Raw genomic sequence first — 25,335 nt, forward strand, 5'->3', positions numbered from 1 at the left:
ATATATTCTAATTTTCTGATTTACAAGCCATAGTTGTCAAAAAGAATTTAGTCTACTTTTTTTTTTCTAACCCAATGAACTCAGTATGGTTGTCAACTTCTTAGATGGGCAAAATGGTATCAATCCCTGGTATTCATACTCGTCTGTACTCTGCCCACCTTGAGTGTGGTCTGAACTTTTTGACTCACTTCTAAGGAATAGAATACAACAGAACTGATGTGATGGCACTTCTGAATTAGGTGATACAAGGACTGTGCCTTCTGTTTTAGATGCTCTATCTCATGCTCTCTCTTGGACGTCTCAGTGTAGAGAAAAGTAATCGCCATGTCATAAGGTAACCCCGTGGAAAACAGGCATGGCAGAGATCTGAGGCCTGCCAATAGCCACATGAGAGCTTGACAGTGGATTCCCTTCTAATTGACCCTTGAGATAACTGCAGCCAAATGTTTGTTTTTCTTGGCCACTAAATTTTGGACTAACTTATAATGCAGCAATAATAGCGAATAATCTTGTCTTGCTGACAGGGCTATTGAGTTGAGTCATGGAAAAAAGTGAAGTATAGGAATGAGAAACTTGAGGTTGAGACCGTAAGGTATTTTATTTATTGAAGAGTTAAAATAATACATTAACAAAACTCATCGGATAGAAAAATAACACTGGAACGTTTCTGAAGGTGATTATCAGCTAACCTACCAGAGATACTAGTACTGCTGAGTTTCTCCATGGCTGTGTGACTCAAAGGCTAAGAGACCGGCTGAAGTAAAAATATGAATCACTATACATTTTTTTTTACTGGAAAGGCTTAAAATAAATCAACAAGGCACTTTTGAATAAGAAAATGAAATGAAACTTTTGCCTTTGAAGAGAGTACTTTGTCTTTCTTATAGCCAAGGCCCCTGGTCAAAAGTTACATTGTGACAGACAATAATCTAGTGAGCCTGACTCCAGAACTCCCTTCAGTCTGTCTCTCGTGTGACTTTGTAGAGCGGATGGCATAACCTAGAGGCCGGGGAGGGATTTGACAATGGGAACACGCAAACATTCAAATCCTGAAACTGCCCTTTGATCTTGAGCCACTAGGAACCACAGATCCTCTTGGCCCGTCATGTCTAAAAATCACCCAGGTATGTATCACCACCTTGAGGGACGTGGCTGTTGCCGTCAGTAGGTGCATGTTATCTGGGTGTCTGAGATATGAAGTTCCTGGTCTGTACCCTCTTCTCTGGTTGTTTAAGAGAGGGACCCCAACAGGGAAGAGATGAGAGGAGGACAAAGATGCCAGTCCAGAAGGTGATCGTTCGGGGCTTCATGCTATAAGTGGTTTTGTATTTTCAGAGATGAAACAAGTCTCTTCAGCATAGCTCAGTGGCGGGTCACAGCCCTAAGGCCTGGCTGGTTTTGTCAATCTGGCAGTTCAGGGTTAATGCAAAGGACATCCCCAGGACCTGAGAAGAGAGTTGGGAAAGTGTGAGACCTTTGTAAGAGAAGCCATTTCCACCACAGCACCCGGGATTGGCTCCACAGATAAAAAGAGTTTATCAATGACAGCCACCCCTCTTCCCTCAACCCTTCTCAATTCCCTCTCAGGAGCTCTTTCTTTTAGCTTAAGAATACAAGTGGGCAGAGGAATGGGGACAATGATGACTAGGCACTAAATTATAAAGTATTGGGACATCTTCATACCCTGCTACTGGTGGAGTCACATTCTGCTGAACTGAACATCATGCAGTGAGTCATCTCTACCCATGCCCTCCCTATGACTTTTTGGTCATTTTTCTCTGAGCTTCATTATTATGTCTTAAATAGTCTGTCATATACCCAAAAGTTCGGTAGAAAAATGTGAAACGTATCACACAAAACCAAAAATGACCCCCCCAATTCACCCTTCATTGGTCAAACTAAGCCTAGAAACAAAGAGGAAAATGATTATAATTTTCATCAAGTGTCTTAGCATACAAGGCCAATTTATCAGGTAGTTTCTTTTATTGATCAGTCTTTTCCATGCCAGCTGAGTTAGGGAGCAAAGTAGTGTTTCTACTTGGCAGTTTTCAATGACTGTGAATCATTCATATCTCGAAGGGACCCGTTGAAAGATAGATGTTTTATGGCATACATTCTGTATGCCTTAAATCAAATCAATAATAACATCATTTGCTACTTGACTAGGGAAATTTATATTCTAATTAAAATAGTTAGCATTTATTGTACATAGACTGTGTACCCAGTACTGTTCTAAAACTTTATGTGACTTAACTCATTTAATCCTCAAAGTTATTCTGGGATTAAGTTCTTACCTGAATCACACATACACAGATGGTAATGATTCCGATATACAAGAAATTGGAGTGAAACCACAGTTGTGCTTTTCTATAGCAACCCTAGAAAAAAAAATTACAGATACAAATAATACTATTTTATAATTCAAATTTCAGGAGGATTATTTGGGAAAATAGTTTGTGTTTTGCCTTATGACATCAAAGAGAATTAGGTAATATATTTTTTATTTTCTTTGCATGGATAAAGAAACATGCAAAACGTAAAGAGTATTAAAGTACATATTTTTCTGTTGGCATTATCATTACAGTGGCACCTAATGTAGGAGTCCTAGGTTCTTACCCACTGAGTTAAACTAGCTTCCAAGAGGAGAGTCAGAAGTGAATGTCTTCATGTTCTTTGAACACTCAGTGCTGATTTAAGATCAACAAACGGGGATATAGACTATGCAATCCTAAGATTAGTTTGCATTTTAATTTCTGCTTCAACAACCAATAAATCTATCATAGCCCAACCAAGCTCCAGAGTGTTGGTTGGTAAGTACTCTACTTTTTCCTCCACAGACCTAAAAATTTTTGTAGATTTCCAAACAACCTCAGGAGTGGGTAATGTGGAGTGAGGACAGGATCTTAGGAAATTGGTGTAGTTAGAGAATGACTTTGGCTTCTTCTCTGAGCGTATTCTGGAGGTCCAAATTAAGAGGAGGTTTTTAGCAATTCCATGGACTCTTTCTCTCAACTCATCATTCCTTCACTTTTCATTCATTTCACTAAGGGGCCAGGTCCTTCCATCTCCAAGGAAGGAATAGACAAACAGGTGAAGGGACTAGTTCTTCTACCTCAATCCTATACATTTTACTTTCAACCTTATGGAGGCATACCTCTTGCTCGAGAAATATCTCAACAACCCTCTGCTACTTTCACACAAACTCTCACTATTTATACAGTTCAGTGTAGCAAGATTTTTCACAGTGTCTCTAGTTAATAAGCTTAATCCCCCCCACCCCCAATTTTCTCCTCTAATTACCTGGGGTTGTCATCTGCTCTATCCTTTGTTCTAAGTTCCTCAATTTCCTGGTGGAAGTTCTAGTTAATTTATAACTGCAGTCCCCAAGGTAATTAAACATTTAAACAAAGAAGCCAATAACAGGAAAGTTGCTAGCAAAATTACCTGAATTTGTTGACCTTGGGGGCAAGATGCTGGTGGGCCATGGATCCAATCATTCGTGCCATTTACACCACAGCAATGCAGCTAAAAAACAAACCCCCCAAAAGGTATGGTTAGAAAGCCAATAGGAGGAAGACTGGACATTAGAGGAAACGGTGGGCCATTCAGATCTGGCTCAATAGCAGAAAGTCCAGAATTTGTCTACGACTCCTTGGAACAAAATACTCTCAAACCTGTTATATCATTTTAGTCACATAAGACCTCCATGAAATAGAAAGGGTATGTTTAATTTATTTGCATTCTAGAGATCAAGAATTCCATGCCCAGAAGACTCTATAATGGTGGGACCAGACTGATCACATCTTGACCCACTAGCCAGTCTTTACATCACAGAAAGCAGGACAATTGGACATTAGGCACCTGCTTACATCATGCAGAGGAAAGTACCGGCTGTGATAGTCTTTCCATGACATAGTACCTCATCCAGCTTCGAGATTCACAGGTCTTATGGGAAACAAAGGCTCCCTGCCACCAAACTACCTTGAGGAAACAAGCTAGAAAATGAGGAACTCTACAAAACAAATAATTTAATTTCTTTTCGTAGCACACAATGTGAACAAGAAAAGATACTATTTTCAAAGAAAATTAGACAATAGCATCCACATGTAACATATGGACCTGGTTTAGATCTCAATTTGAATAAATCAATTGGAATTTCTTAGAAAAATAGGTTAATCTGATTATAGACTATTTATTAATTATATTTAATGAGTGAAATGATATGAGATCTAGTACTTGTTTTAAAATGTTCTAGCAGAGAAGTATAGGGGATTAGTTGAGAAGACACTGAAAAAAAATGTTATGGACCCAGAGATGTGTTTTGCTAATATTATCTTTACCTTTGTATGATCTCTGAAAATTATATGCTAAAAAGAGTTCAAAACTAAATTGAAAAAAAAAAGCAAAGAATTGAGGATCTAGAGAGGTTACGTGAAAATACAAAGGCCACCCAGTTCTGGTCTCTATGCTCTAATTCCTGTGTCATATCTTCTACACTACATAGAGCCAGCATGTGGTCATAGTAGTGTTGTTTGAGGCACAGACTATGCCTGCATAAGCCTTCCTAAATTTTCCTGTCCCTCAACATACCAAGGCAGGAATACAGAGTTAATTTATGTTTGTGGATGGGCTGGGAATATGAGGAGTGGTATCCTGGGAAGTTAGGTAACCAGCCTAATTTGGGTGCTTAGGGAATTCAACATAGATTTCTTGTGTTTACACAATTGCTGTTTTCAGCAAAATATTGAAAAATACCTAAATTAATTCAATACAGTGTATTTGCATATTCTCCCCATTCTCTTAGGGCTTAAACAATGATCCTGAGTTTGGACAGTAAAGGATGAAAGAGATGGTAGATGACTTGGTACCCATCAGACCTGTTCCTGTGCTCCCTGGTTTGTGATAGCCAGGCATTATTCTGGACCTCAGGGATAAGGATCTTAGATTCTGAAACTTCCAGGAAAGGAAAGCTAGGACCAAGGCTGAAAAAAAATGAAGTCTGGGTTGATCTGAGGAGAATTCCTTGTGTACTCACAGATGACTGGATGGAGTCCCACGCCGCCCTGGTGCTGTTGTCTGAATAGTAACGCTGGATGCTTTCGGTCAGGCCGTCAGCCACATAGTTATGCAGCTGGGAACAGCACGTTCCAGAAAAAGAGACATTGTGAAAAACAGGTGAATTCCAGGAATAAGAGATTTCTAGTAGAGCTAGTGGATCCACTTGTTCCTCCCTCCCAAGTGGTCTCCTCAGGACTAGAGAAGTGTATATATAGGAAAAAATACTAATGGTGAGAAGGCATTAAAGAAAAAAGAATATATTGGACTTTTGTCCTTCTAGCTCTGTGGTTTTATGAAGGAGGAAAAGTGGTGATTATAGCAAGGACTACACTGAGACAGATTTTCTCTGCTGTAAAATACACAGAGGAAAGAAAGTCAGAGGGAGAAAAAAAAACATTTTGTTCTTTCCAGTAATCATTCATGGAACTTCTCAAAATACAATCTCCTTCATATTTTTCTATCCCAAATTACCATTAATCTCTTTCCTCCAACCTTCCATTTCATTTCTATCTCTATTGTAGAACAGACTGTGTGCCAAATTCTTCTTCATTGGACACTCCCCACTTTCAACAGTGAGACAACAAGTCACGTTCTTTATAACTTACCTTTTGCTCGTACAGGAAGAGCAGAATGGCTAAGGTCACTTCAGCAAGGAGGATAATCAGCAGAAGAACAAAGAACTGGGACAAAGCAGGCACATGCTTACAACACTGATCCCAGTTTTTGGCCCACCCTTTGCCACCCTAGAAGCATCCAGGCAGGTCTCTGCACACCTGCAGGATATTCCTCTTCTCCAACACCTCAGATCTCCAAGACTTCTATTGCTTTGTGAGGAATATGTGTTCTTTTCCTACAACTGGAACTCTAGAAGGTCAGGTCAACTGTCTTCTGTCTTTGTTCTCTCCTATCCCTTGTGCCTACTAGAATACCATGCACATAGTACATATTCAACATCTTCTCTTGATTAAAGGAAGCAATTTAAGTATTAGTCTATTTCACACTAGAGAAATGTGGAGCTCTTTTTTTTTTTCATAATGCTTGAAGGCAAGACTTAAGCCTGAAAGGGCTCCTCAGTATGGTTACCAGATTGGGGGGGCGGGAGAGCAACTGTAAGACTTCACATTCTCTTAGGGCTTAAACATCTCTCACATTAGACCTCATTGGCTGTAGCCAAGATCCTCACCTAACCTGGGCCACTCTCTCTATGGTGTATGTTGTGCAGATAAGAGTTAAAGAAGCATCTTCTGCTCTTTGAGGAGGGCCACCATTCTCAGATCATTTTTCCATCAGTTAATGACTGTAAGTCAGGTCCTGAAGTACATTCCAACATGAGAATTTAAGCAGATGGATGACACTTGATTTCAACCAGATATGAAGCTAAATTTAAATGATATGAAGGGAAATTATAATGAAAAGGGTCCTTATGAACGATGTAAACTGGATGCCAAGGAAGATAGTAATAATGCCCTTGGGATCCCAGTCAGAAACAAAATACTATGGGTCTGAACAGACCTGGCTGACCTGAGGTGCTAACCCCATAATTTCCCTGTGTCAATAGGTGATCTATCAAGAAACATATTATTTGGGACCTGAGGCATCATCCCCCCAGACTTAGGGCACCACATCTGCTACAAGGACTCACCGACATAAGCAGGCACTTATTCTCCTTGATGGAGCCCATGCAGCCCAAGAAGGCAACCACCATGATAATGGTACCCACGATGATGAGCACATTGCCCAGCGTGAGGAAGGGGAGTTTATGGAAGAGCACTCCAAGGTTGTTGTGGACCAAGAGGTAGGTCCCAAAGCCCAAAATGCAGCAGCCACAGAACTGAAAGGAAAAATCCCACATTCATATTCTCACACTCTTGAGATCAGAATCACATGTTTTCTTTTATCCAATCAAGACTCTCAGGAACAATCTCTTTACCCAGCTTCCTCATGCTCTTAGAAAACAGGAAATCCCCGCTTCCTCATAATGAAATTCCACTCATATATCTTTCTACTCCATTTCAGATAGCAAAGAAAGGTCACCCCTGTGAGTCACACATTGCCTTCATGGCGTACATGCTCGGATTCATGCTTACGATATCTTATTCCTTGTCTCCTCAATTGCTCATACATCATCTTCCCTTTGGAAACTGACCATGAAGAGCATGTGCCCTGCTTGAGGAAGTTCATCTTGCCAGGTATAAAGCTAGAGAAGTCCAACTTATAAGAATCTTCTCATAGCCAACCTATTCTGTATCTGAAATTCAGTTGCTGAATTTGGTCCAGTGAAATCTCCCCCCAAAAGATGACTTCTCTTTCAATCACCTATTCTTTCAAGGCATTAAAAAAAAAAAGTACTGAATACTTAAATTTCGGTCTGTTTTTCACCTATAGATGGCAGCTGTGAGCAGCAAGAGTTTAAAGCCTCTAGAGACAAATGATACCTCCATTAATAACTGCACTGTTGTTGTTGGTTTTTTTTTTTTTTTCAGTACTGTAGGTTTATAGCGAAAAGAGAAGGACAAATAAAAGAAAAACAAAAAGGTATGAAATAGGTGTGGATATTTGGTGGCAGGATGGGAAGAAGAGAGCAAATTATTTCTCCTTTGCCCCTAAGCTTGGTGTGCTGGGAGTGACTCAGGTACAGAGGTTGTAGACTCCTTAGTACAGGAGAGAGAGGGACAGTTTAATTGGGGGTGTGGAGGTGTGTTAACTCAGCCATGCTCAAAAGAGACACACTTACCCAAAAGAGCAAGTTGAAGAAAAACAAGACATACTTTAACAATTTCAAAGTACTCATGCCCATGCTGGGAAAATCTTGGCCTAAAAAGTAGAAGGAAAAAAAGGATGTGAGTAAGTGACCTGGTTTTGCAAGGTGGAACTGTGGACTCAAAAACACAAATGCTCAGGGTTCAAGGATCACTAGCATCACCTTGGGTTTGAGCTATGACTGTTCTCTGGAAAGTTCCCTCATAGTCTCTGCTCTCTTAGTTTCTGAACCGGGGTGCCAATTGGCTCATCTTCAATGTTCCAATCCAGCAAGGAATTCTTAATACTGAATTCAGCACTGTAGGAGGAAACAATGGAGCCATTCTTTGAAGAGGATGAGTCACACTGATACAGACCAGATCAATGTTTTCAATCCATGGGCAGCATTAGTGACTAGTGCCTGGGCACTTGCTTAAGAAGGCAGTTCCCGGGGTAGGGATTAATTGACTGGTCAGTCAGCCACCAAGAATGCCAGAGGCTTGATCATTTGGTTTCATAAATGCCCTGAGATTCATATGCATTTCAAGTTTGGTCTGCAAACCTCTCCATATGAAAATGGGAGGGAACATACCTATGCCTCATTCATTGTTTTATTGCGGAAACATTTACAGTGTTTTGTGTTCTAGATGCTGTGGGAGAAGTGACTAAACAGTAGCCGTCGGCTCCTCTAGAAGATGTCAATCTTACAGCAGAGATGAAACAATCCAATAAGTATGCAATGGAGAAGTGAAAAGAGAGACCAGTGTGAACCTGATTTTAAAAAAATAGAATATCATTTTCTCAGTGAGGACATTAATGCCCAGACACTGGTTCTTTTGTTTTCTTTTTTTTTAATTTTTTTTTTATTGTTGGTTGTTCAAAACATTACATAGTTCTTGACATATCATATTTCACACTTTGATTCAAGTGGGTTATGAACTCCCATTTTTACCCCATATACAGATTGCAGAATCACATCAATTACACTTCCATTGATTTACATATTGCCATTCTAGTGTCTGTTGTATTCTGCTGCCTTTCCTATCCTCTACTATCCCCCCTCCCCTCCCCTCCCCTCCCCTCTTCTCTCTCTACCCCCTCTACTGTAATTCATTTCTCCCCCTTGTATTATTTTTCCTTCTCCCCTCACTTCCTCTTGTATATAATTTTGTATAACCCTAAGGGTCTCCTTCCATTTCCATGCAATTTCCTTTCTCTCTCGCTTTCCCTCCCACCTCTCATCCTTGTTTAATATTAATCTTCTTCTCATGCTCTTCGTCCCTACTCTGTTCTTAGTTACTCTCCTTATATCAAAGAAGACATTTGGCATTTGTTTTTTAGGGATTGGCTGGCTTCACTTAGCATAATCTGCTCTAATGCCATCCATTTCCCTCCAAATTCTATGATTTTGTCATTTTTTAATGCAGAGTAATACTCCATTGTGTATAAATGCCACATTTTTTTATCCATTCATCTATTGAAGGGCATCTAGGTTGGTTCCACAGTCTTGCTATTGTGAATTGTGCTGCTATGAACATCGATATAGCAGTGTCCCTGTAGCATGCTCTTTTTAGGTCTTTAGGGAATAGACCGAGAAGGGGAATAGCTGGGTCAAATGGTGGTTCCATTCCCAGCTTTCCAAGAAATCTCCATACTGCTTTCCAAATTGGTTGCACCAATTTGCAGTCCCACCAGCAATGTACAAGTGTACCCTTTTCTCCACATCCTCGCCAGCACTTGTTGTTGTTTGACTTCCTAATGGCTGCCAATCTTACTGGAGTGAGATGGTATCTTAGGGTGGTTTTGATTTGCATTTCTCTGACTGCTAGCGATGTTGAGCATTTTTTTCATGTACTTGTTGATTGATTGTATGTCCTCCTCTGAGAAGTGTCTGTTCAGGTCCTTGGCCCATTTGTTGATTGGGTTATTTGTTATCTTATTGTCTAATTTTTTGAGTTCTTTGTATACTCTGGATATTAGGGCTCTATCTGAAGTGTGAGGAGTAAAGATTTGTTCCCAGGATGTAGGCTCCCTATCTACCTCTCTTATTGTTTCTTTTGCTGAGGAAAAAACTTTTTAGTTTGAGTAAGTCCCATTTGTTGATTCTGGTTATTAACTCTTGTGCTATGGGCAGACACTGGTTCTTGATTCTAGAATCAGATAGAAATTTTTAAATTTTCCCTCAGAGATAACAAGATTTTATAGAGTGACACATGTTTTAAAACCGTGCAGAAGACTTACATAAAACAAAATGTCAATTTATTGGGGTTTTTTCCTTATTAAAACTGCCTTTTCCAGTGTATGAGTTTCCTGTACCATCCACAGTGCTGTCTCTACATTGCCAAGGTAACCAAGAATCACATGGACATCATAAATAAGCCATAAATAAGATATTTCTATTACATAGAAGTAGAGTAAATGTCTCTACTGAAAACACCAAATATCCATCTCTATCTCATATCTTTTAATTTTTCCTTTCTTGCTTTGAACCTCAGGATTATTCCTAAATTTATATCATTACCTTAATCAAGTAGAATAAAATTAATTCAGTTACAAATGCATATGAATATGCTTAGGAGGCTTAAAATATGTATGATGATTTACTGTTCAGGTTTTCAGATCAAACTTGAATTCACCTCTCATGTATGCCATCAAACAACTTTGTGTAAGTTGGAAACAAAATTAACATTTCTAATTTCAATTTTTTCCTATGTAAAATGGGGTCAGAACTTATATCTCATGAGGTGATTTGAAGATTAAGTGAGGTTATCAGAGAGACCAGCATATGACATGACCAATACACAATAAATGGAACCTATATTATTTAGTCTTAAAGGACCACTCTGTTATTAGAAGTGGATGATGGATTTATATAAATCCCAGACCTTTATCAGTATCATGCTGACCAAATATCTGATGGGCTTAAACACATTTATGGGTGAACAATCTTATTCTTTTTATCTCGAATATTTTTATTAATTTAATTCTTAGAACGTGACATATAGCAGCCCTCATTCCCAGATTCTTGCAGATCCTTACTGTCAGCCTTTGCACAAGATATATCAAGAGATAAAATACATCAAGTCTCAAAGTGATGAAAGAGAATTTCATGGAGGTAACATTGAAGTTGACACATTCACATGGGTGCATCCCCTTGAGCAACCAAACATAGACTGTCATGATTCTCTATACCCTAGAGTTGCACTGTGGCTCCTGAACACTTGAAATCTGGCTAACTTAAATTAAGATGTGCTTTGTAAGCATAAAATATACACTTAGTACAAAAAGACTATATTAACTTTATATGTGGTACCTGTTGAAATGCTAATATTTGGCACATATTGAGATAACTAAGCTGTATTATTAAAATGAACTTTACCTTTTCCACTTGAATTTTCTTAATGTGAAAATATGAAATCATTTGTGGATAAATTGAGGGAATTATTAAAAATCATCTTTAAAAATGTGGTGAAGAGAAGGATTGACAGAGGATGAGGAATCTAGCTGGAGCCTCAATTTTCAAAATATCAATAAAGAATTTAAAGAACATATTTTTGTTTTTCTAATTTTTAAAAGCTCTAGCATTTTTTTAATGTTTCACAATTTATGAATCTCTTCTTAGACAATATTCCATTCTTTTGGAATTCTCTCAAGAAAGTTTATTGCAGATTGTGTTTTCAAAAAAAAGAAAATATAAAATCACATATTTGAGATGTTTGTCTCTTGTCAAAATTGACTAACATGGACCAGATTTATCCTCTCTCCTGAAAAAAAAAATGTACAGGTTATAAAATGATGGTTTCCTGTCCCTGTACCTGCTTATGTGGTTTGATCTAGTTCAAGAGATATTTAGGTTTTCTACTTTTTTTGTTGCCTATAATTATTTTTACTATTATTATCTATTATAAAGCTTATTGGAGCAGAAGCATTTTGGTATGTGACTCTTTCTGCATCTTTTTTAAAAATTTTTATTTATTTGTTTTAGTCATACATGACAGTAGAATGCATTTTGATATACAATACATACATGGAATGTACATGCATCAATCATATTGTCTATTCTAGGGACAAAGGCTGTTAAAGATGATAACTTAGAATCAGCGACCCTTACTTCTTGGTTCAGCTTATTACCAGGAAATCATATAAGCACCACCAAGTTTATGTTTAAGTTCAAGGATACAAGTAATGGATAAGTCTGTGCTTTCACAGAGGTACACCCAAATTTCATGGCTTCAATGAGTGAAGACAGGCCGGGCATAGAAAGTCTGACAAGGGTTTTCAGTCCTTTTATTGATGGCTGGTCTAGGGGCCAAGAATATCCCTTAGTCCACCACAATATCAAGGTCAAATACATCCACACTTTGTTTGCTACATCATCCAGTCTACCCACAATATCCATGCAGCAGGACTGGACATGCTTGCCACTTGTATTAATAGGAAAATGAATACAGGTGCCATACAGGTGCACAGATAATAAAAAAAAAAAATATGATGGCTTCCAAGACACTGATATAAAAAAGTGAAGGACAGTACCATTCAAAGATGGGAAGTAAATGATGTGTGTGTTTGGTTGCCCCAGTATAGTGTATGGACGGTTTTCAGCCCATAGGTCAGAGAGGGAGATCCTGCAAGATTCCCTGAGGAGACCAGGGCAGCTGAGGTTCCCGGGACAGAGTGATACAGAAGAGAAAGCTGCTCAGAGAATAGACACCAGAGATCTGCAGAGGAGGCCTGTATTAACTGCCTATCACTACAGAAACAAATCGCCACAAAATCCATGCTTAAACACCACCAATTTGTTCCCGTACAATTCTGAAAATTGGAATTCTGAATGGAGTTCCTAGCAGGACCGTGGTCCTTCTGAAGTGTTCAGGGAAAGAATCCATTTCTGTGCCTTTGCCAGTTTCTAGAAGTCACCTGCATACCTTGATCCCTTCCTTACATCACTCCAGTCCCTGTTTTTATTGTCACATTTGCTCTTTTCCACTCTTAATATCCTGCTTCTTTCTCATAAGGACCCACTTATCTAGTCAGAGCCCCCTGGATAATCCAGGTCTTGACTCTGTAGTAGAGACCATGTAGCTCAACTCCTAACACTGCTTCAGTTCCATCCAACCAATTTTATAAGTTCATCCCAAAAGAATCGAACATTTTCCCAGGTAACTTAAGCACCTAGAACAAAAATGCAACAGGATTTATAAAAACAACAAAATATCCAGTACCCAGCAAGGTAAAATGAACAAAGTCTGGATTTGCTAAAAATACCAGGCATGCCAGAAATATGAAAGTACGACCCATAATGCTGAGATCAATTAATTGGTTAAAGTTGATCCAGATGTTAGATTAGTAGATAATGTCATTAAGCCAGATTTTCAAAAAAAAATTTACATAGAGGTCTAGAAAATATTTTTTAAAGGCTCAAACCAAACTTCTAAAGATGAAAGTGCGATGTATGAGATGAAAAATATATTGGGTTGGATCAATGAAAATTTGACATCACAAAAGAAAAGATTATGAACTTGAGAACACATCCCCAGTGAAACAGAAGATATATATATATATATATATATATATATATATATATATATATATATATATATTAATTATATATAATTAATATATATATAATTAAATATATATAAATATATATATATATTTAAGTGAACAGAGAATCATGAGTTGAGAAACAATTTTTAGTGTCATATGTATAATTGGAGTCCCCAAAGGAGGAAAGAGAAAAGAGTAGAGAGAGAAAAATATTTGAAGTAATAATAACTGAAACAAACCCTGAATTTGATGAAAATAATTTACCCACATTACCAGGAAGCTCAATGAATCCCAAGTACAAGAAACAAAGAAATCAACACCAAGTCACTTTATAATCAAATTGCTGAAAACCCATGATAAAAGTAAAATCTTAAAATGGCCATAGAACAAAAGATATGTTAGGTACACAGGAACAAATATATGGATAAGGGCAGTTCTGGAAAAAAAATGTTAATCCAGAAGATGGTGGCATAATATATTTAAAATACTAAGAGCGAAATGTTTTTGTCTGAGAATTCTTTTTTTTTAAATATTTTTTACTTGTAGATGGACACAATAACTTTATTTTATTTATTTATTTTTACGTGGTGCTGAGGTTCAAACCCAGGGCCTCACATGTGCTAGACAAGTGCTCTGTCACTGAGCTACAACCCCAGCCCCTGCTGAGAATTATATACCAAATAAAAATATATTTCAAAAATAAAAAAGAAGCAAAGACTGTAGCATACATAAAAGCTAAAAAAGAAAATGTCATCACTAGATCCATGCTGCAAGAAATATTAAAGGAAATTCTCCAGGAGGAAGAAAAATGAGACCAGAAGAACAGATCTATGCAAAGGAATGAAAGCCATTAGAGATCAAAACGGCATGGATAAATATATTTTATCATCATTTAAATATCTTTAAAGGTTACTGGTTGGGTGCAGAGACTGAGGCAGGAGGATTGCAAGTTCAAGGCCAGCCTGGGCAAATTGGTGAGATCTTGTCTCAAAATAAAACATAGAAAAGGGATGGAGGTGTAGGTCAGTGGTAAAATATCTCTGGGTTTAATCCCCATGCCACAAAAAAAGAGGGTGAGAGAAAGGAAGAAACGGATAATCTATTGTTTGCTGTATAATATGAAATTAATTTGCAGCTGGGCCCAGTGGTGTACAACAGTAATCCCAACCACTCTGAAGGCTGAGGCATGAGAATTGCAAGTGCAAGACCCACCTCAGCAATTCAGTGAGATCCTCAGTAACTTAGCAAGACTCTGTCTTAAAATTAAAAGGGCTGAAGATTGTAGTTCAGTGGTAAAGTATCTTGAGGTTCAATCCCAAGTAATGCAAAATAAAATTAAAAAATTATAAATAAATTAGTAAAATTCATTTGGGTCTTCAAAGGACTTAGAATAGTAAAAAATTAATTTGATACAAAACAGAGTTAGAAGTGAAATACTATTTAATTTTATTGCTTTCTGTCAAGCTACAGCATTAAAGACAACATAGTATTAATGTTAATCAATGGAACAGAATAGAGAGCCCAGGCATATAAAGATAACTGATTTTTGGGGGGCCGGGTTTTACTGGGGATTGAACTGAGGGGACTCGACCACTGAGCCACATTCCCAGACCTTTTTTTGTATTTTATTTAGACACAGGGTCTCACTGAGTTGCTTAGTCCCTCGCTGTTGCTTTGAACTTATAACCCTATTGCTTCAACCTCCCGAGGATTACAGGTGTGCACCACCATGCCCTGTTTGAACAACTGATTTTTGACAAAGATGTAAAGTCAGTACATTAGAGAATAAATGATACTATTCTCAACAAATAATACAGAAGCAATTGGATATCTATCTATGTCTATCTATATATACATATATATACACATATATATGTAAATATATATTTACATATATTCATATGTATTTACATATATATTCATACACACATATATATATGAAGAAGGAGGAGGAGGAGGAGAATTTGGTCATAAAGTCTCTCAGTAGATTAAAAAGTATCTGAAAATGAATCACAGCTCTGAATATAAAACCTAAAACTACAAAATTTCAGACAAAAATAGAAAACATTTGTAACCTCAGTTAGCCAAAAAGCTTTCAGATAAGACACAAAAAGCACAATCCACAAAGGAACTGACAAATTGGACTTTTTCAAAACCAAAATACATCTGCTTTTTAGAAGATACTGTTTGGGGAATGGAAAGACAAGTCATAGAGGGGAGAAAGTATTTCCAAATCACACATGAGAGAAAAAGCTTGTACTCAGGCCAGGCACACTTTCACACATCTGTAATTCCAGGTACTTGGGGGGTTAAGGCAAGAGAAGATCTTAAGCCCAGGAATTAAAGGTCAGTTTGGGCCACAGAGAACCCCTTCTCAAGAAAAACAAACGTGTATCTTGGATAAAAAAATTCTCAAAACTCAGTGGTAAGAAAATAAACTTTAAAATGGGCAAAAAATCTGAACAGACACCTCACTGAAGAAGACATATGTATGGCAGATAAGCAAATGAACAAATTCTCTACTAGTCATTAGGTAAATGAAAATTAAAACCACAGTGAGATGCCACAGCACACCTCCTAGAATGAGTATAATGTTTTTTAAAAACAAACCAAGGGTCAGAGAAGATATGGTGGAAGTGGAACTCTCAATACAACATTGGGGATGTACAATGGTATATGCTGTTGAAAAACAGTTTGCTGGTTTTGTAAAAAGTTAAACATATATAGTGATATGATCCAGCCACTCTACTTCTATGTATTTTCCCAAGAGAAATGAGAGCATATGCTCACACCAGGATTTGTATAGGGGTGCTCATAGCACCATCATTTGTAATAGTCAAAAACTAGAAGCAACCCAACGTCCATCAAGAGGTGGATGAACTCAGCAATAAAATAGAATGAACTATGGATAACTCAGCACAGAATAGGTGACTCTCTATTATGGTAAGTGAAAAAAACTAGACAAGAAAGTATATACTGTTTGGTTCCAGTTACACAATATTTTAGAAAAATAAAAACTAATACATAGCAACTGAAAGCTTATCGAGGATTGCCTGGAGACGGGAGAGGGAGGGTTAGGAGGTGAGTAGAGGGGAAAAAGGGGAAAGGTGGGTGGGTGAAAGGAATTACAAAAGGCCATGAGGAATCTTTTGAGAATTAGGACTATGCTGTTTGTCTTGACTGAGGTGATGAACTTATGCAGGTATATATGCAAAAAGCCCCTCCTCATTTGCTCTTGTCTATGGCTTCAAACTCATGGCCATACTGCCTGTCTTATCTGTATTTAAAAACGTAGCAGTAGACCTTGAATACTTATTCCAATGTCTCCTTCCTTACATATACTGGGGTGTGTTCTCTGTTGAAATTTATACTTTTTTTCTCCCTCTGACCTCTTAATCTATTTAATTAGTAATCATCCTGATGACTCAGCTGTGTCACTTTCTCTTGGAGACTTCTCTGATTGTGTCTAATTCTTCACACCTAGCCCTCACTCCCTCCAAGGAATGCTGGTAACACCTGTGCCCTGTTACTGACCACCTTTTTTTTTTTTTTACAAGCATCTCCTCCTTCACTAGAATAAGAGCTCCTTGAGGAGAGGAGTCACTATTCGCCTTTGAATTCCTGAAGCCTAGAATTGTACCTATTTATGCTAAGTAATACTAATAAGATTGTTCAATGAACAAATAAAATGATCTTGGTTTATTATCTACAATTAATCTCATGGAGTAGAAAGAACATACCATAGGGTCAGAAGCCTTGAACTTTATTTTTTTCCTGCTGATAAATTGATTTAGACAGGCAAATAACTCACTCATAAGCAACAGAAAGAGACTGAGCCAGATGCCTGCTACAGCCACATTATCCCCAGCATCCTAGGATCCTGTGTTTCAGGCGCACAGAACCTCATTTGTTCACAGACTAGCAAGGTGCCAGCAAAACTGGGGTATCCCCTCTGATTCTCTCCTTCTCAGAAAGAAGAACCTCTTCTTCCTCCTTTTCTGATTTTCCACTTACTCAGACTCTCATCGAATGGAAGGAGATTGGCCAACCTGATAAAGATGGTGACTACTTTTAATACATGCAACAATGGCCCCGTGTTCATATAAACCCAGAGAGAATGCTCTTTTATTTACCCTTTCCTAACCTTCACTGTTACTGGCCAGTTATAGATCCTCCCACCCCTTTCAACCATTTTCAGAGGAACTGACACCAACCCACAGTTAAAATCTTCCACTCCTAAAACTGTGACTCACGGCTCTATGCAAAAAGTCCCTGATATCGGTTTCCAGGAAACCTCCCCGGTAGCCACTTCTCAAGACCCAACAGCAGGTCATCCTTGTTTCCTTACAGAGTAAAGACCTAGGGGTGATAAACCATCTTGTGGGTTTCTATTCTTTTTTTTAATGCATAAAACATTTTATTTCCCAAAAATTAAATGAAGAAATATATTGTATCTCACATATGTATATGAGTGTAATTTAAAGAAAAAATTTTTATTGATTTTTTTAAAAATGACAGTGGAATGCGTTACAATTCTTATTATACATATATACCACAATTTTTCATATCTCTGTTTGTATATAAAGTATTTTGACACCCAATTCGTGTCTTCATACATGTACTTTAGATAATGGTGTCCATCACATTCCACCATCCTTGATAATCCCCTGCCCCTTCCTTTCCCTCCCATTCCTCTTCCCTATCTAAAATTCATCTATTTCTCCCATGTGTGGGTTTCTAGTCTATCCTCCTCTTTTCTTTGACATGGACTTGCAATACCAGCCAATCTAGTCCTAAGCTTCAGTTTAGAAGTAGCTAAGGATGGATAGAAACTTCAAGAACCTCTGGCAGTTCTTGCACTCCATTCATTGAATCCAATTTCAGAAGCCAATCTGCAGCTACAGCACGCAGCTTTGGTTTCACACAGACCATTATATTTATGTGCCATTAATATGTTTTTCATTCGAAAGTCAACAAAGCAATAGGGAATTAAAAGAATCCATGGTCAAATAATTTGGGAAATAAACAAGATTAGGTAGAAGTAAAACACAAAAATGGGGTTTTTATTCTGAGTAACTTCCTGTATGCTAATGTACATTCTCTAATAAGAGAAAAGCATGCTTGTTTAACGACAACTTATTCTTACACTAAAGATTACTCTTTCCTAACTCTGTGACCTTACAGAGATGCCTGCTCTGTAGACTGCCACCTCTTCCAGCCTTTGCAGGTATTCTTTGGTGACAATAAAATTGAAGCATTTAATCTGGTCTGGGATTCTGCATGGGCCAGCATGTAGCAAACCCAGGCAGGCAGACTCTGGTGCAGGGTTCTCTAGTTGGGCTGGGCCACTTTCTTTGCTCTAAGGTCGAATGGTATGAACAGCTGGCTGTGTTCTGTAGTCTGGTGAGACCAGGGGCTGGATTTTGTTGTCAAGTGTGGCTGTTGGCTGCATGCCATAATCATCTTGGGTAGAACTGTAGATCATCTTCCCTAGCTGGACAGTACTGTTTGGAATCTGCAGTTGGGCAGAGCCATGTGGTGCAGTTTGAAGGATGGGTGGGATCTCCGGAGTCACCATTCACCCAGGTGGGGTGAACAGGGATGGAGGTCACACTGTACAAATACATGAGGATTTGTGCCTGCCTCTCAGCCTAGGGTAAGTTTCCATAAATCACTGAGGTTTGGGGTAGGGCAGAGTAAGTTGCTTCCTCTGCAGGTAACTGCTGACCTGATGTCGCTTCCTGATCTACAGAAGACTTACTGTGAGCATCATTGTAACTTTATTGGTGAAGATTACTTATTAATAGGCCAAAGAACATATATTTCATGGATCCCACTAGCATTGGAATCCAACAAATTTAGTTTTTAGTTCTAGTACTGCCATTTATCAGAAATCTGGCATTGGGCAACTTGATTAAAATATCTTACACAGCCTCTTCATCTTTAAAATGGGAATATTACCAAATCTCCTGCCTGATACATAGTTTTGAGGGATATATGAGGTGGTTCACTACCTCAGTACCTGGTTTAGTAAATACTGACTACAAGATCAAGTTCAGCTGGGCATGGTGGCACACACCTGTAATCCCAGTGGCTCAGGAGGCTAAGGCAGGAGGATCTCGAGTTTGAAGCCAGCCTCAGCAACTTAGCAAGGCCCTAAGCAATTCAGTGAGACACTGCCTCTAAATAAAATATAAAAAGGGCTGAGGATGTGGCTCAGTGGCTAAGTAATCTTGGTTTTGATCCCTGGTACCAAAAAAAAAAAAAATCAAATTCAGCACTTACCTACCAGGCTATTCCTAAGGATGGTCCTGAGCATTCATTTTCAGGAAAGAATCAGGGGTCCAAAATATCTTTAAAAATACTTTGCTTATTTCATTTCTGTGAAATATCTTTTTAAAAATTTTGTTTGCCTTTTGTAAAAAAAAATCAAGACAAGGAAAATAAGAAAGAATAAAGGAAGGGAGAAAAGTGAGGAAATACAAATCCAGACATTCTTGGAGGCTCACTTCTTCCTGTTTGGGAGCTTAGCAAGATGTTACCAGCAGCTGGGCTGGCACAGCAATCATTAGAATAAGGCCGCTCCCTGTGTCAGGAACAACTACCCAGAACACCACACAGCCCATTGAGTAGAGGCTCCCTGTCCTTCTTATCCTAAAAATAAATAGAAGTTTGCACTAGAAGGTCTCTATTATGTAGGCCTATCCAGGATTTCCTCAGATAAGAATGCCCAGCTTGAGCAAGACTCCTGTGAGATAAGAAATGCCCTTTTTGTAGTAATTCTATCAAAAATTTGATGAACCCAAATCTAATCAAGAGGAAACATCAGAAAAATCCAAACAGAGGGACATACCAGAAAGTAACTGGCCTTTATTCTTCAGGACTATCAATGTCATGAAACATGAAGACAAGCTCAGGGACTGTTTGAGAGAGTAGAGAGACGCTGTTAAAGCACCGCACCATCAAGAAGTTCTTTACTACGAGGAATACTGACAGGGTAACTGGTGGAATCAGAACAAACTCGATAGATTGTTAATGTATTATATTGGTGTTATATCCCAATTTAGGTCACTGTACAGCGGTTATGTGACAGAATGTTTTGTTTGTAGAATTACATACTAAAATACCTAGAAGATGGGCCATCGTGCTAGCAATTACTCTCAAATGAGACAGCCAGGGAAGGGTACTGGTGAAGGGGGTTCAGAGAGTCTTCATTCTATTTTTTACAACTTTCCTGTTAACCTGAACATTTGTTCAAATAAAAGTTAAAAAAGAGAAAAACAGTATGATGGTGCACACCTGTAATCCCAGTGACTCAGGAGGCTGAGGCAGGAGAATCTCAAATTCAAGGCCAGACTCAGCAATTTAGACCCTGTCTCAAAAATTAAAGGGGCCTGGCGCAGTGCCACACACCTGTGTGTGGCTTGAAAGGCTGAGGCAGGAGGATTGTGAGTTCAAAGCCAGCCTCAGCAAAAGTGAGGCTCTAAGCACTTCAGTGAGATCCTGTTTCTAAGTAAAATACAAAATAGGGCTGGAGATGTGGCTCAATGTCAAGTGCCCCTGAGTTCAATCCCTGGTACCAAAAAATAAAAAATAAAAAGGGCTGGAAATGTGGCTCAAAGGTATAGCACCTCTGAGTTCAATCTCAAGTCTTACACACACACACACACACACACACACACACACACACACACAGTAGGAGTTTAAAAAAAAAGATTACCTAAGGGATTCTGATCTCAAAATCATTACTCCGTGAGTCCCTAATTATATAAATGCTGCAAATGCATAATAGCTATTTTTAGAAGAATGAACCATGGAAAGATTTTAATGCCTCTATTTGCTCCTGATGTGAAATCAATAATAAGTCATGAATTCAAGTTTTAAAAGATGTGAGGCATCAAAATCATCTGTCATTCTTATCCCTCCATTTAGTTCTTCTGAAATAGAAAAGGTCAAACAAAATTTTGGCAAAGTAAATATATGTTAAACATTTTATTTGCTAACATATGCGTTTCAGACAGATTAGATTTATGATTAAGTTGTACGTTTATGTTGGCTTGTGTTAACGTGTACTGAAATCTTCTTTATGTAAACAAAGAACACAATCAAATAATACTTGTTTAGGGAGAAATCCCTAAGAAAAGGAAATCTAATACCATATGGAGGAAAAAAAAGACATTTTTAAAAGTTAATTAAATAATTTCAACTGAAAAAAAACAAGTTGGTCAGAATATCACAAAAGCTAACATTTATTGGGTTCTCACTATAAGTTAGTTTATTTGAAATTAAATAATCTCTAAATTCCTTGCAAGCCCATTCTATCACTCTCACCATTTAAAGTGAATGTAGAAATGTGGCATCTTTTCTTTTACAACAATTCTTGGCCACAGTTATTATGATCCTGATGTGACAACTTGGGGAGGAACTATACCATGTGCCCACAAAATGGATGAGTATAGAGGAATTGCCTCTGCATCCCCACATAGAGATTCGTGGCCTCCGCTGTCAGCACTCACCCACTGACTTTGAAAATGCATTATCTTATTCTTTCCAGAAACTCACTTCCCAACAGCCTTCCCAAACCGACAGACAAACCTCCAGCCGCAGTCCTTCCCTCCTCCGCTCCCTAGAGGCCAGTTCTGCACAGCGGCCTGGTTTCTCAGGGTTACTTTGCCTCAGCACTCGGCACCTACAGTGGCAGCTGGTCCTGTGAATTCCCCCAAAAAAGGTGCCCGGTCCATAGGGCCCAGGGCCATCTACACAAAATGGACTCTTGCTGAGTATAAAGTGCTGTGGGTTGACTCATCTAGGAACACACATCAAACCACTGTGATCAAATCAACACCATTTCTGGAATGGAAACTGACAGAAAGAGAATGGTTGTAACCTCACAAAAACTCCACCCTTCCTTCTGATTATAGGAGAAAATCTAGGTTGAAGAGGAAAACACTTGCCTCTCCACACTCACCTAAAACCACATCCCATCAGTACTAGCAGGTGGATGTCTCAGGCATTGGTGTGCCCCAGGCTGACTCAGGATCCAGTGCTCCGTGATTTTGTAATCCACTTTCAAGGGCCAACAAGGAGAAAGGGCTTCACATTTCCTGTGGTCCTGTGACTTATTAGACTGCTCTTTCTCTTGCTTAAGCTCATTTCTTACACGTATGGGGGTCCAGCTTCTTTGACTTTGCAGATACAGGGCCTTGGGTCTGTAATGCCATTTTCTCCAGTCTACATAGCAGACCCATACTTCTTTGAAAGTGAACCCAAGCCATCACCAAGCAATTTCTCAGGGAGTCTTTGGCTTACTCTCAAACTCTTCCTATACTTTGTGCACATTCTTCTTCCCTTTTAGAAAACAGCACATACTGTTGTGTTTGTGTATTGCTGTGTCTGACCTCCATGGCACACTCTTTTAAGACTGAACCACATCAATTTTCCTTTTGTGTCCACCAGTGAGCACATGCCTGGCCACTGGTCCATGGCAGGATGGGAGGGAATAGGGAGGAAGAAGAGGAGTTGACCAGAGGGCACAAGAAACCAACCACAACCAAGTTTTCCCTTTCTACTTTGTGCTTCTTTGTCAATGGTCAAAGGTGGGGTCCCTCAGGTGGTAGTAATGGTATCTGTGATTGGATGAGATTTGAAACATTTTCTCTGGGTATAGAGGTACCTTCAGTTTAAACGCTAAACACTCTTAACTGACCCACACAGGAAACACCACAGGAAATCATGCTTCAGTTCAGCCTCTGCTCCCTTTCAACCGCAGTTTCAAAACAGTACAGATTCCGCTCAAGAGTGAGAAAGCAAAACTTCGTTCATCCAGAGGCTAAGACCTCTTTGGCCCAGCTTCTTACACAGTATGATATATCCTATCTCTCAGGAGAGTTCCTTAAGGACAGGGCTGTGGCCAGGCAAATTTGAAATATGCCCCTCCTACCTTGCCCCCCCTCTGCTCCACCCATACTTTTCAAAGTACAATGTTGAAATGTCTAATCCCTTATTATTAAGTGAATTAATTTGAAAGCATTTTTTTTTTTAAATTAAGGCTTTGTAGCCCCTGAAGTACTTTGGGACTTTAACCCTCTGCCCCATCCCAACCCCTCGTACTTAGATACGTGGATGTGGTCACAAGGGACTTTCCTCTCTCTCCTCCAGGGCATAATCAAATGAGATTCTCACAGGTGTTGGAGGAAGAAAGATCCGATGTAGATTTTTCTGTGGTGACCGGCAGCTGCTATGGTGGTGGTCACAGAAAGTCGGGACCAAAACTTTGCTGTGTCTCTGAAACTGCATGGGCCCAGGAATTGGAAAGCAATTGCTATATCAAGTTTTGCAGGTTGCCTTTCATAAGTTTATTTCATGTTATATTTCCTAGCCTTCATTTTTTATACACGAAGGATAAATTAATGTGGGGGAGCCCTGTAGATCACTATGTTCTTCCTGCTCTTTGAAAGCCAACCCAGTGGCCTTTACCTCCTACCATACAGTTACCGAGCACTTTCTGTGTCCTAATTTTTAGATATGCTTCCTATTTAGTGGCTCTGAGGAGTCACAGTGGGAGTCACAGACTTTGAAAATTTCTCAAGTGGAGAAGGTCCACCTCTCCCTGCTCGCTGCCTTTCTGAATGGCTCTGGCTATGAATTCTCTCATTTAAAAATAAAAAAAAAAAAAAACAATTTTCAAAGACCTACGCACACAGGAAATCTCCCCTAACTTCCTCTCACATAGAAATTACCACACAGAATAAGTAATTCAAGTTCTGTAGTCATTTAATCTAAGGAATGCGCCGTCCCAAATAGATACCAGATGATAGGAACCCAGGTAAGCTGAAGTACTTTTGTCCTGATTGCTTTTGAACTTGCTACTAGGATATTACCCTTCTTTTTTCTTTACTTTCAGTACTAAATATCTGTGAAACCAGACATTTTAAAGTTAGTAGAGAGGTAATGTGGAGACTCCTAAGGTGATATCCTGACCCGGCATAAAATGGTTCAGAGCTTTGCTCTCAAACGGGGCTAAAAAGTCATCAGTCTTACCTTTACAAGCTCCGTGCCTCAGTCCTTTATGGCGAGTGTGGTGATTCTCTTTGAGATGGCCACGACAGAGCTGATAACACAGATGTCTGGGGCTATTTGTGTAAAAGGGGAAGTGAAGGGAGAAAAAAAATGTGACCATGCTGTGACGACAGGAAACCCAGATGAGGAGAGGGAGGAAGTGAGGCTGAGTCCACCCACCCTCTTAGCCTCAGAGGTTCAACCCTTCCCTGGTGGCTTCTGAGAAGCTTCCTCCCACAGCCCACCCTAAAATGGTTTCTGTGAAACAAAGGAGAACCTGAAGGCCAAATTGGTTCAGGCATGAATCTGTTTGTTGTGGATGGTTCTGGAGAAGAAGAGTGCTTCTCAATCGAGGTGGAACCTCAGGATGACCTGTGTATCTACTCAAGAATCCCTGTTCTTAGACCCATTGTAATTTCCCATCCAGGTGAACTGTGAGCGGAGTGAAACACGAGAAATAATGTTAAGAAAAAAAGTGTAGGACTGAGACTTAGTCAGGTCTCTCTGAAGTTACTCTGTTTTCTCCCCCGCAGCACCTCCAGTTGTCTTCAGTCTCTAGGCTCCACTTAGATTGGGCACCATTTTCAGACTTCTCTGTCTCAAAAGCGGATCATCCTTATGTGAGGATATTTTCAGGGGCAGTCCCTAGAGCATAATCCGAGGGGCACCAGTAAAAATGATTTGCTTAGTAGAGGGAGCACCAGATTCAGAGCCCAAAGATCTAGGTTTCAGTTCCAGGTTCATCTCTACTAGCCATGAACAAATCTCAACTTCTGGGTCTCAGTTTATTAATAGTAATGTCTAATAATAATCCTATTAGTTAGTGTTATATCCCCATTTATCGATGAGAAAACACAACTAATAAGACTATTCGACTAAGAAATGGTAAAGCTTAGACTCAAATCCAAGGTTACAGAGAATGTTGTTTAGGAA

At 39.0% G+C, this 25,335-nt stretch overlaps 1 protein-coding gene across 1 annotated transcript; it reads right to left on the reverse strand.

The window, feature by feature from the left end:
- Nucleotides 1-585: 585 nt before the first annotated feature.
- On the reverse strand, nt 586-24,469 carry CD53 (CD53 molecule). Its single transcript, XM_081308586.1, has 8 exons — nt 24,385-24,469; nt 7,793-7,872; nt 6,701-6,889; nt 5,664-5,738; nt 5,036-5,131; nt 3,445-3,525; nt 2,295-2,378; nt 586-1,445 (listed from the first exon to the last, which is right to left on the reverse strand). Exons 2-8 carry the CDS (start codon nt 7,853-7,855, stop codon nt 1,374-1,376), a joined length of 660 nt encoding a protein of 219 aa, XP_081164712.1. The 5' UTR covers nt 7,856-7,872; nt 24,385-24,469; the 3' UTR covers nt 586-1,373.
- Nucleotides 24,470-25,335: the final 866 nt, after the last annotated feature.

This window comes from Spermophilus citellus, assembly GCF_964194105.1.
Source record: "Spermophilus citellus genome assembly, chromosome: 9".
NCBI lineage: Eukaryota > Metazoa > Chordata > Mammalia > Rodentia > Sciuridae > Spermophilus > Spermophilus citellus.

What these genes read in the sequence shown, in the direction of transcription:
- CD53 (XM_081308586.1), bottom strand. Translation starts at nt 7,855, where the DNA reads ATGGGCATGAGTACTTTGAAATTGTTAAAGTATGTCTTGTTTTTCTTC. An exon ending in TCTTCAACTTGCTCTTTTGG is followed by an intron (nt 6,890 to 7,792) that starts GTAAGTGTGTCT and finishes TTTTCCTTTCAG; the next exon opens with TTCTGTGGCTGCTGCATTTT. An exon ending in TCTTCCTGTACGAGCAAAAG is followed by an intron (nt 5,132 to 5,663) that starts GTAAGTTATAAA and finishes TGCTGTTCCCAG; the next exon opens with CTGCATAACTATGTGGCTGA.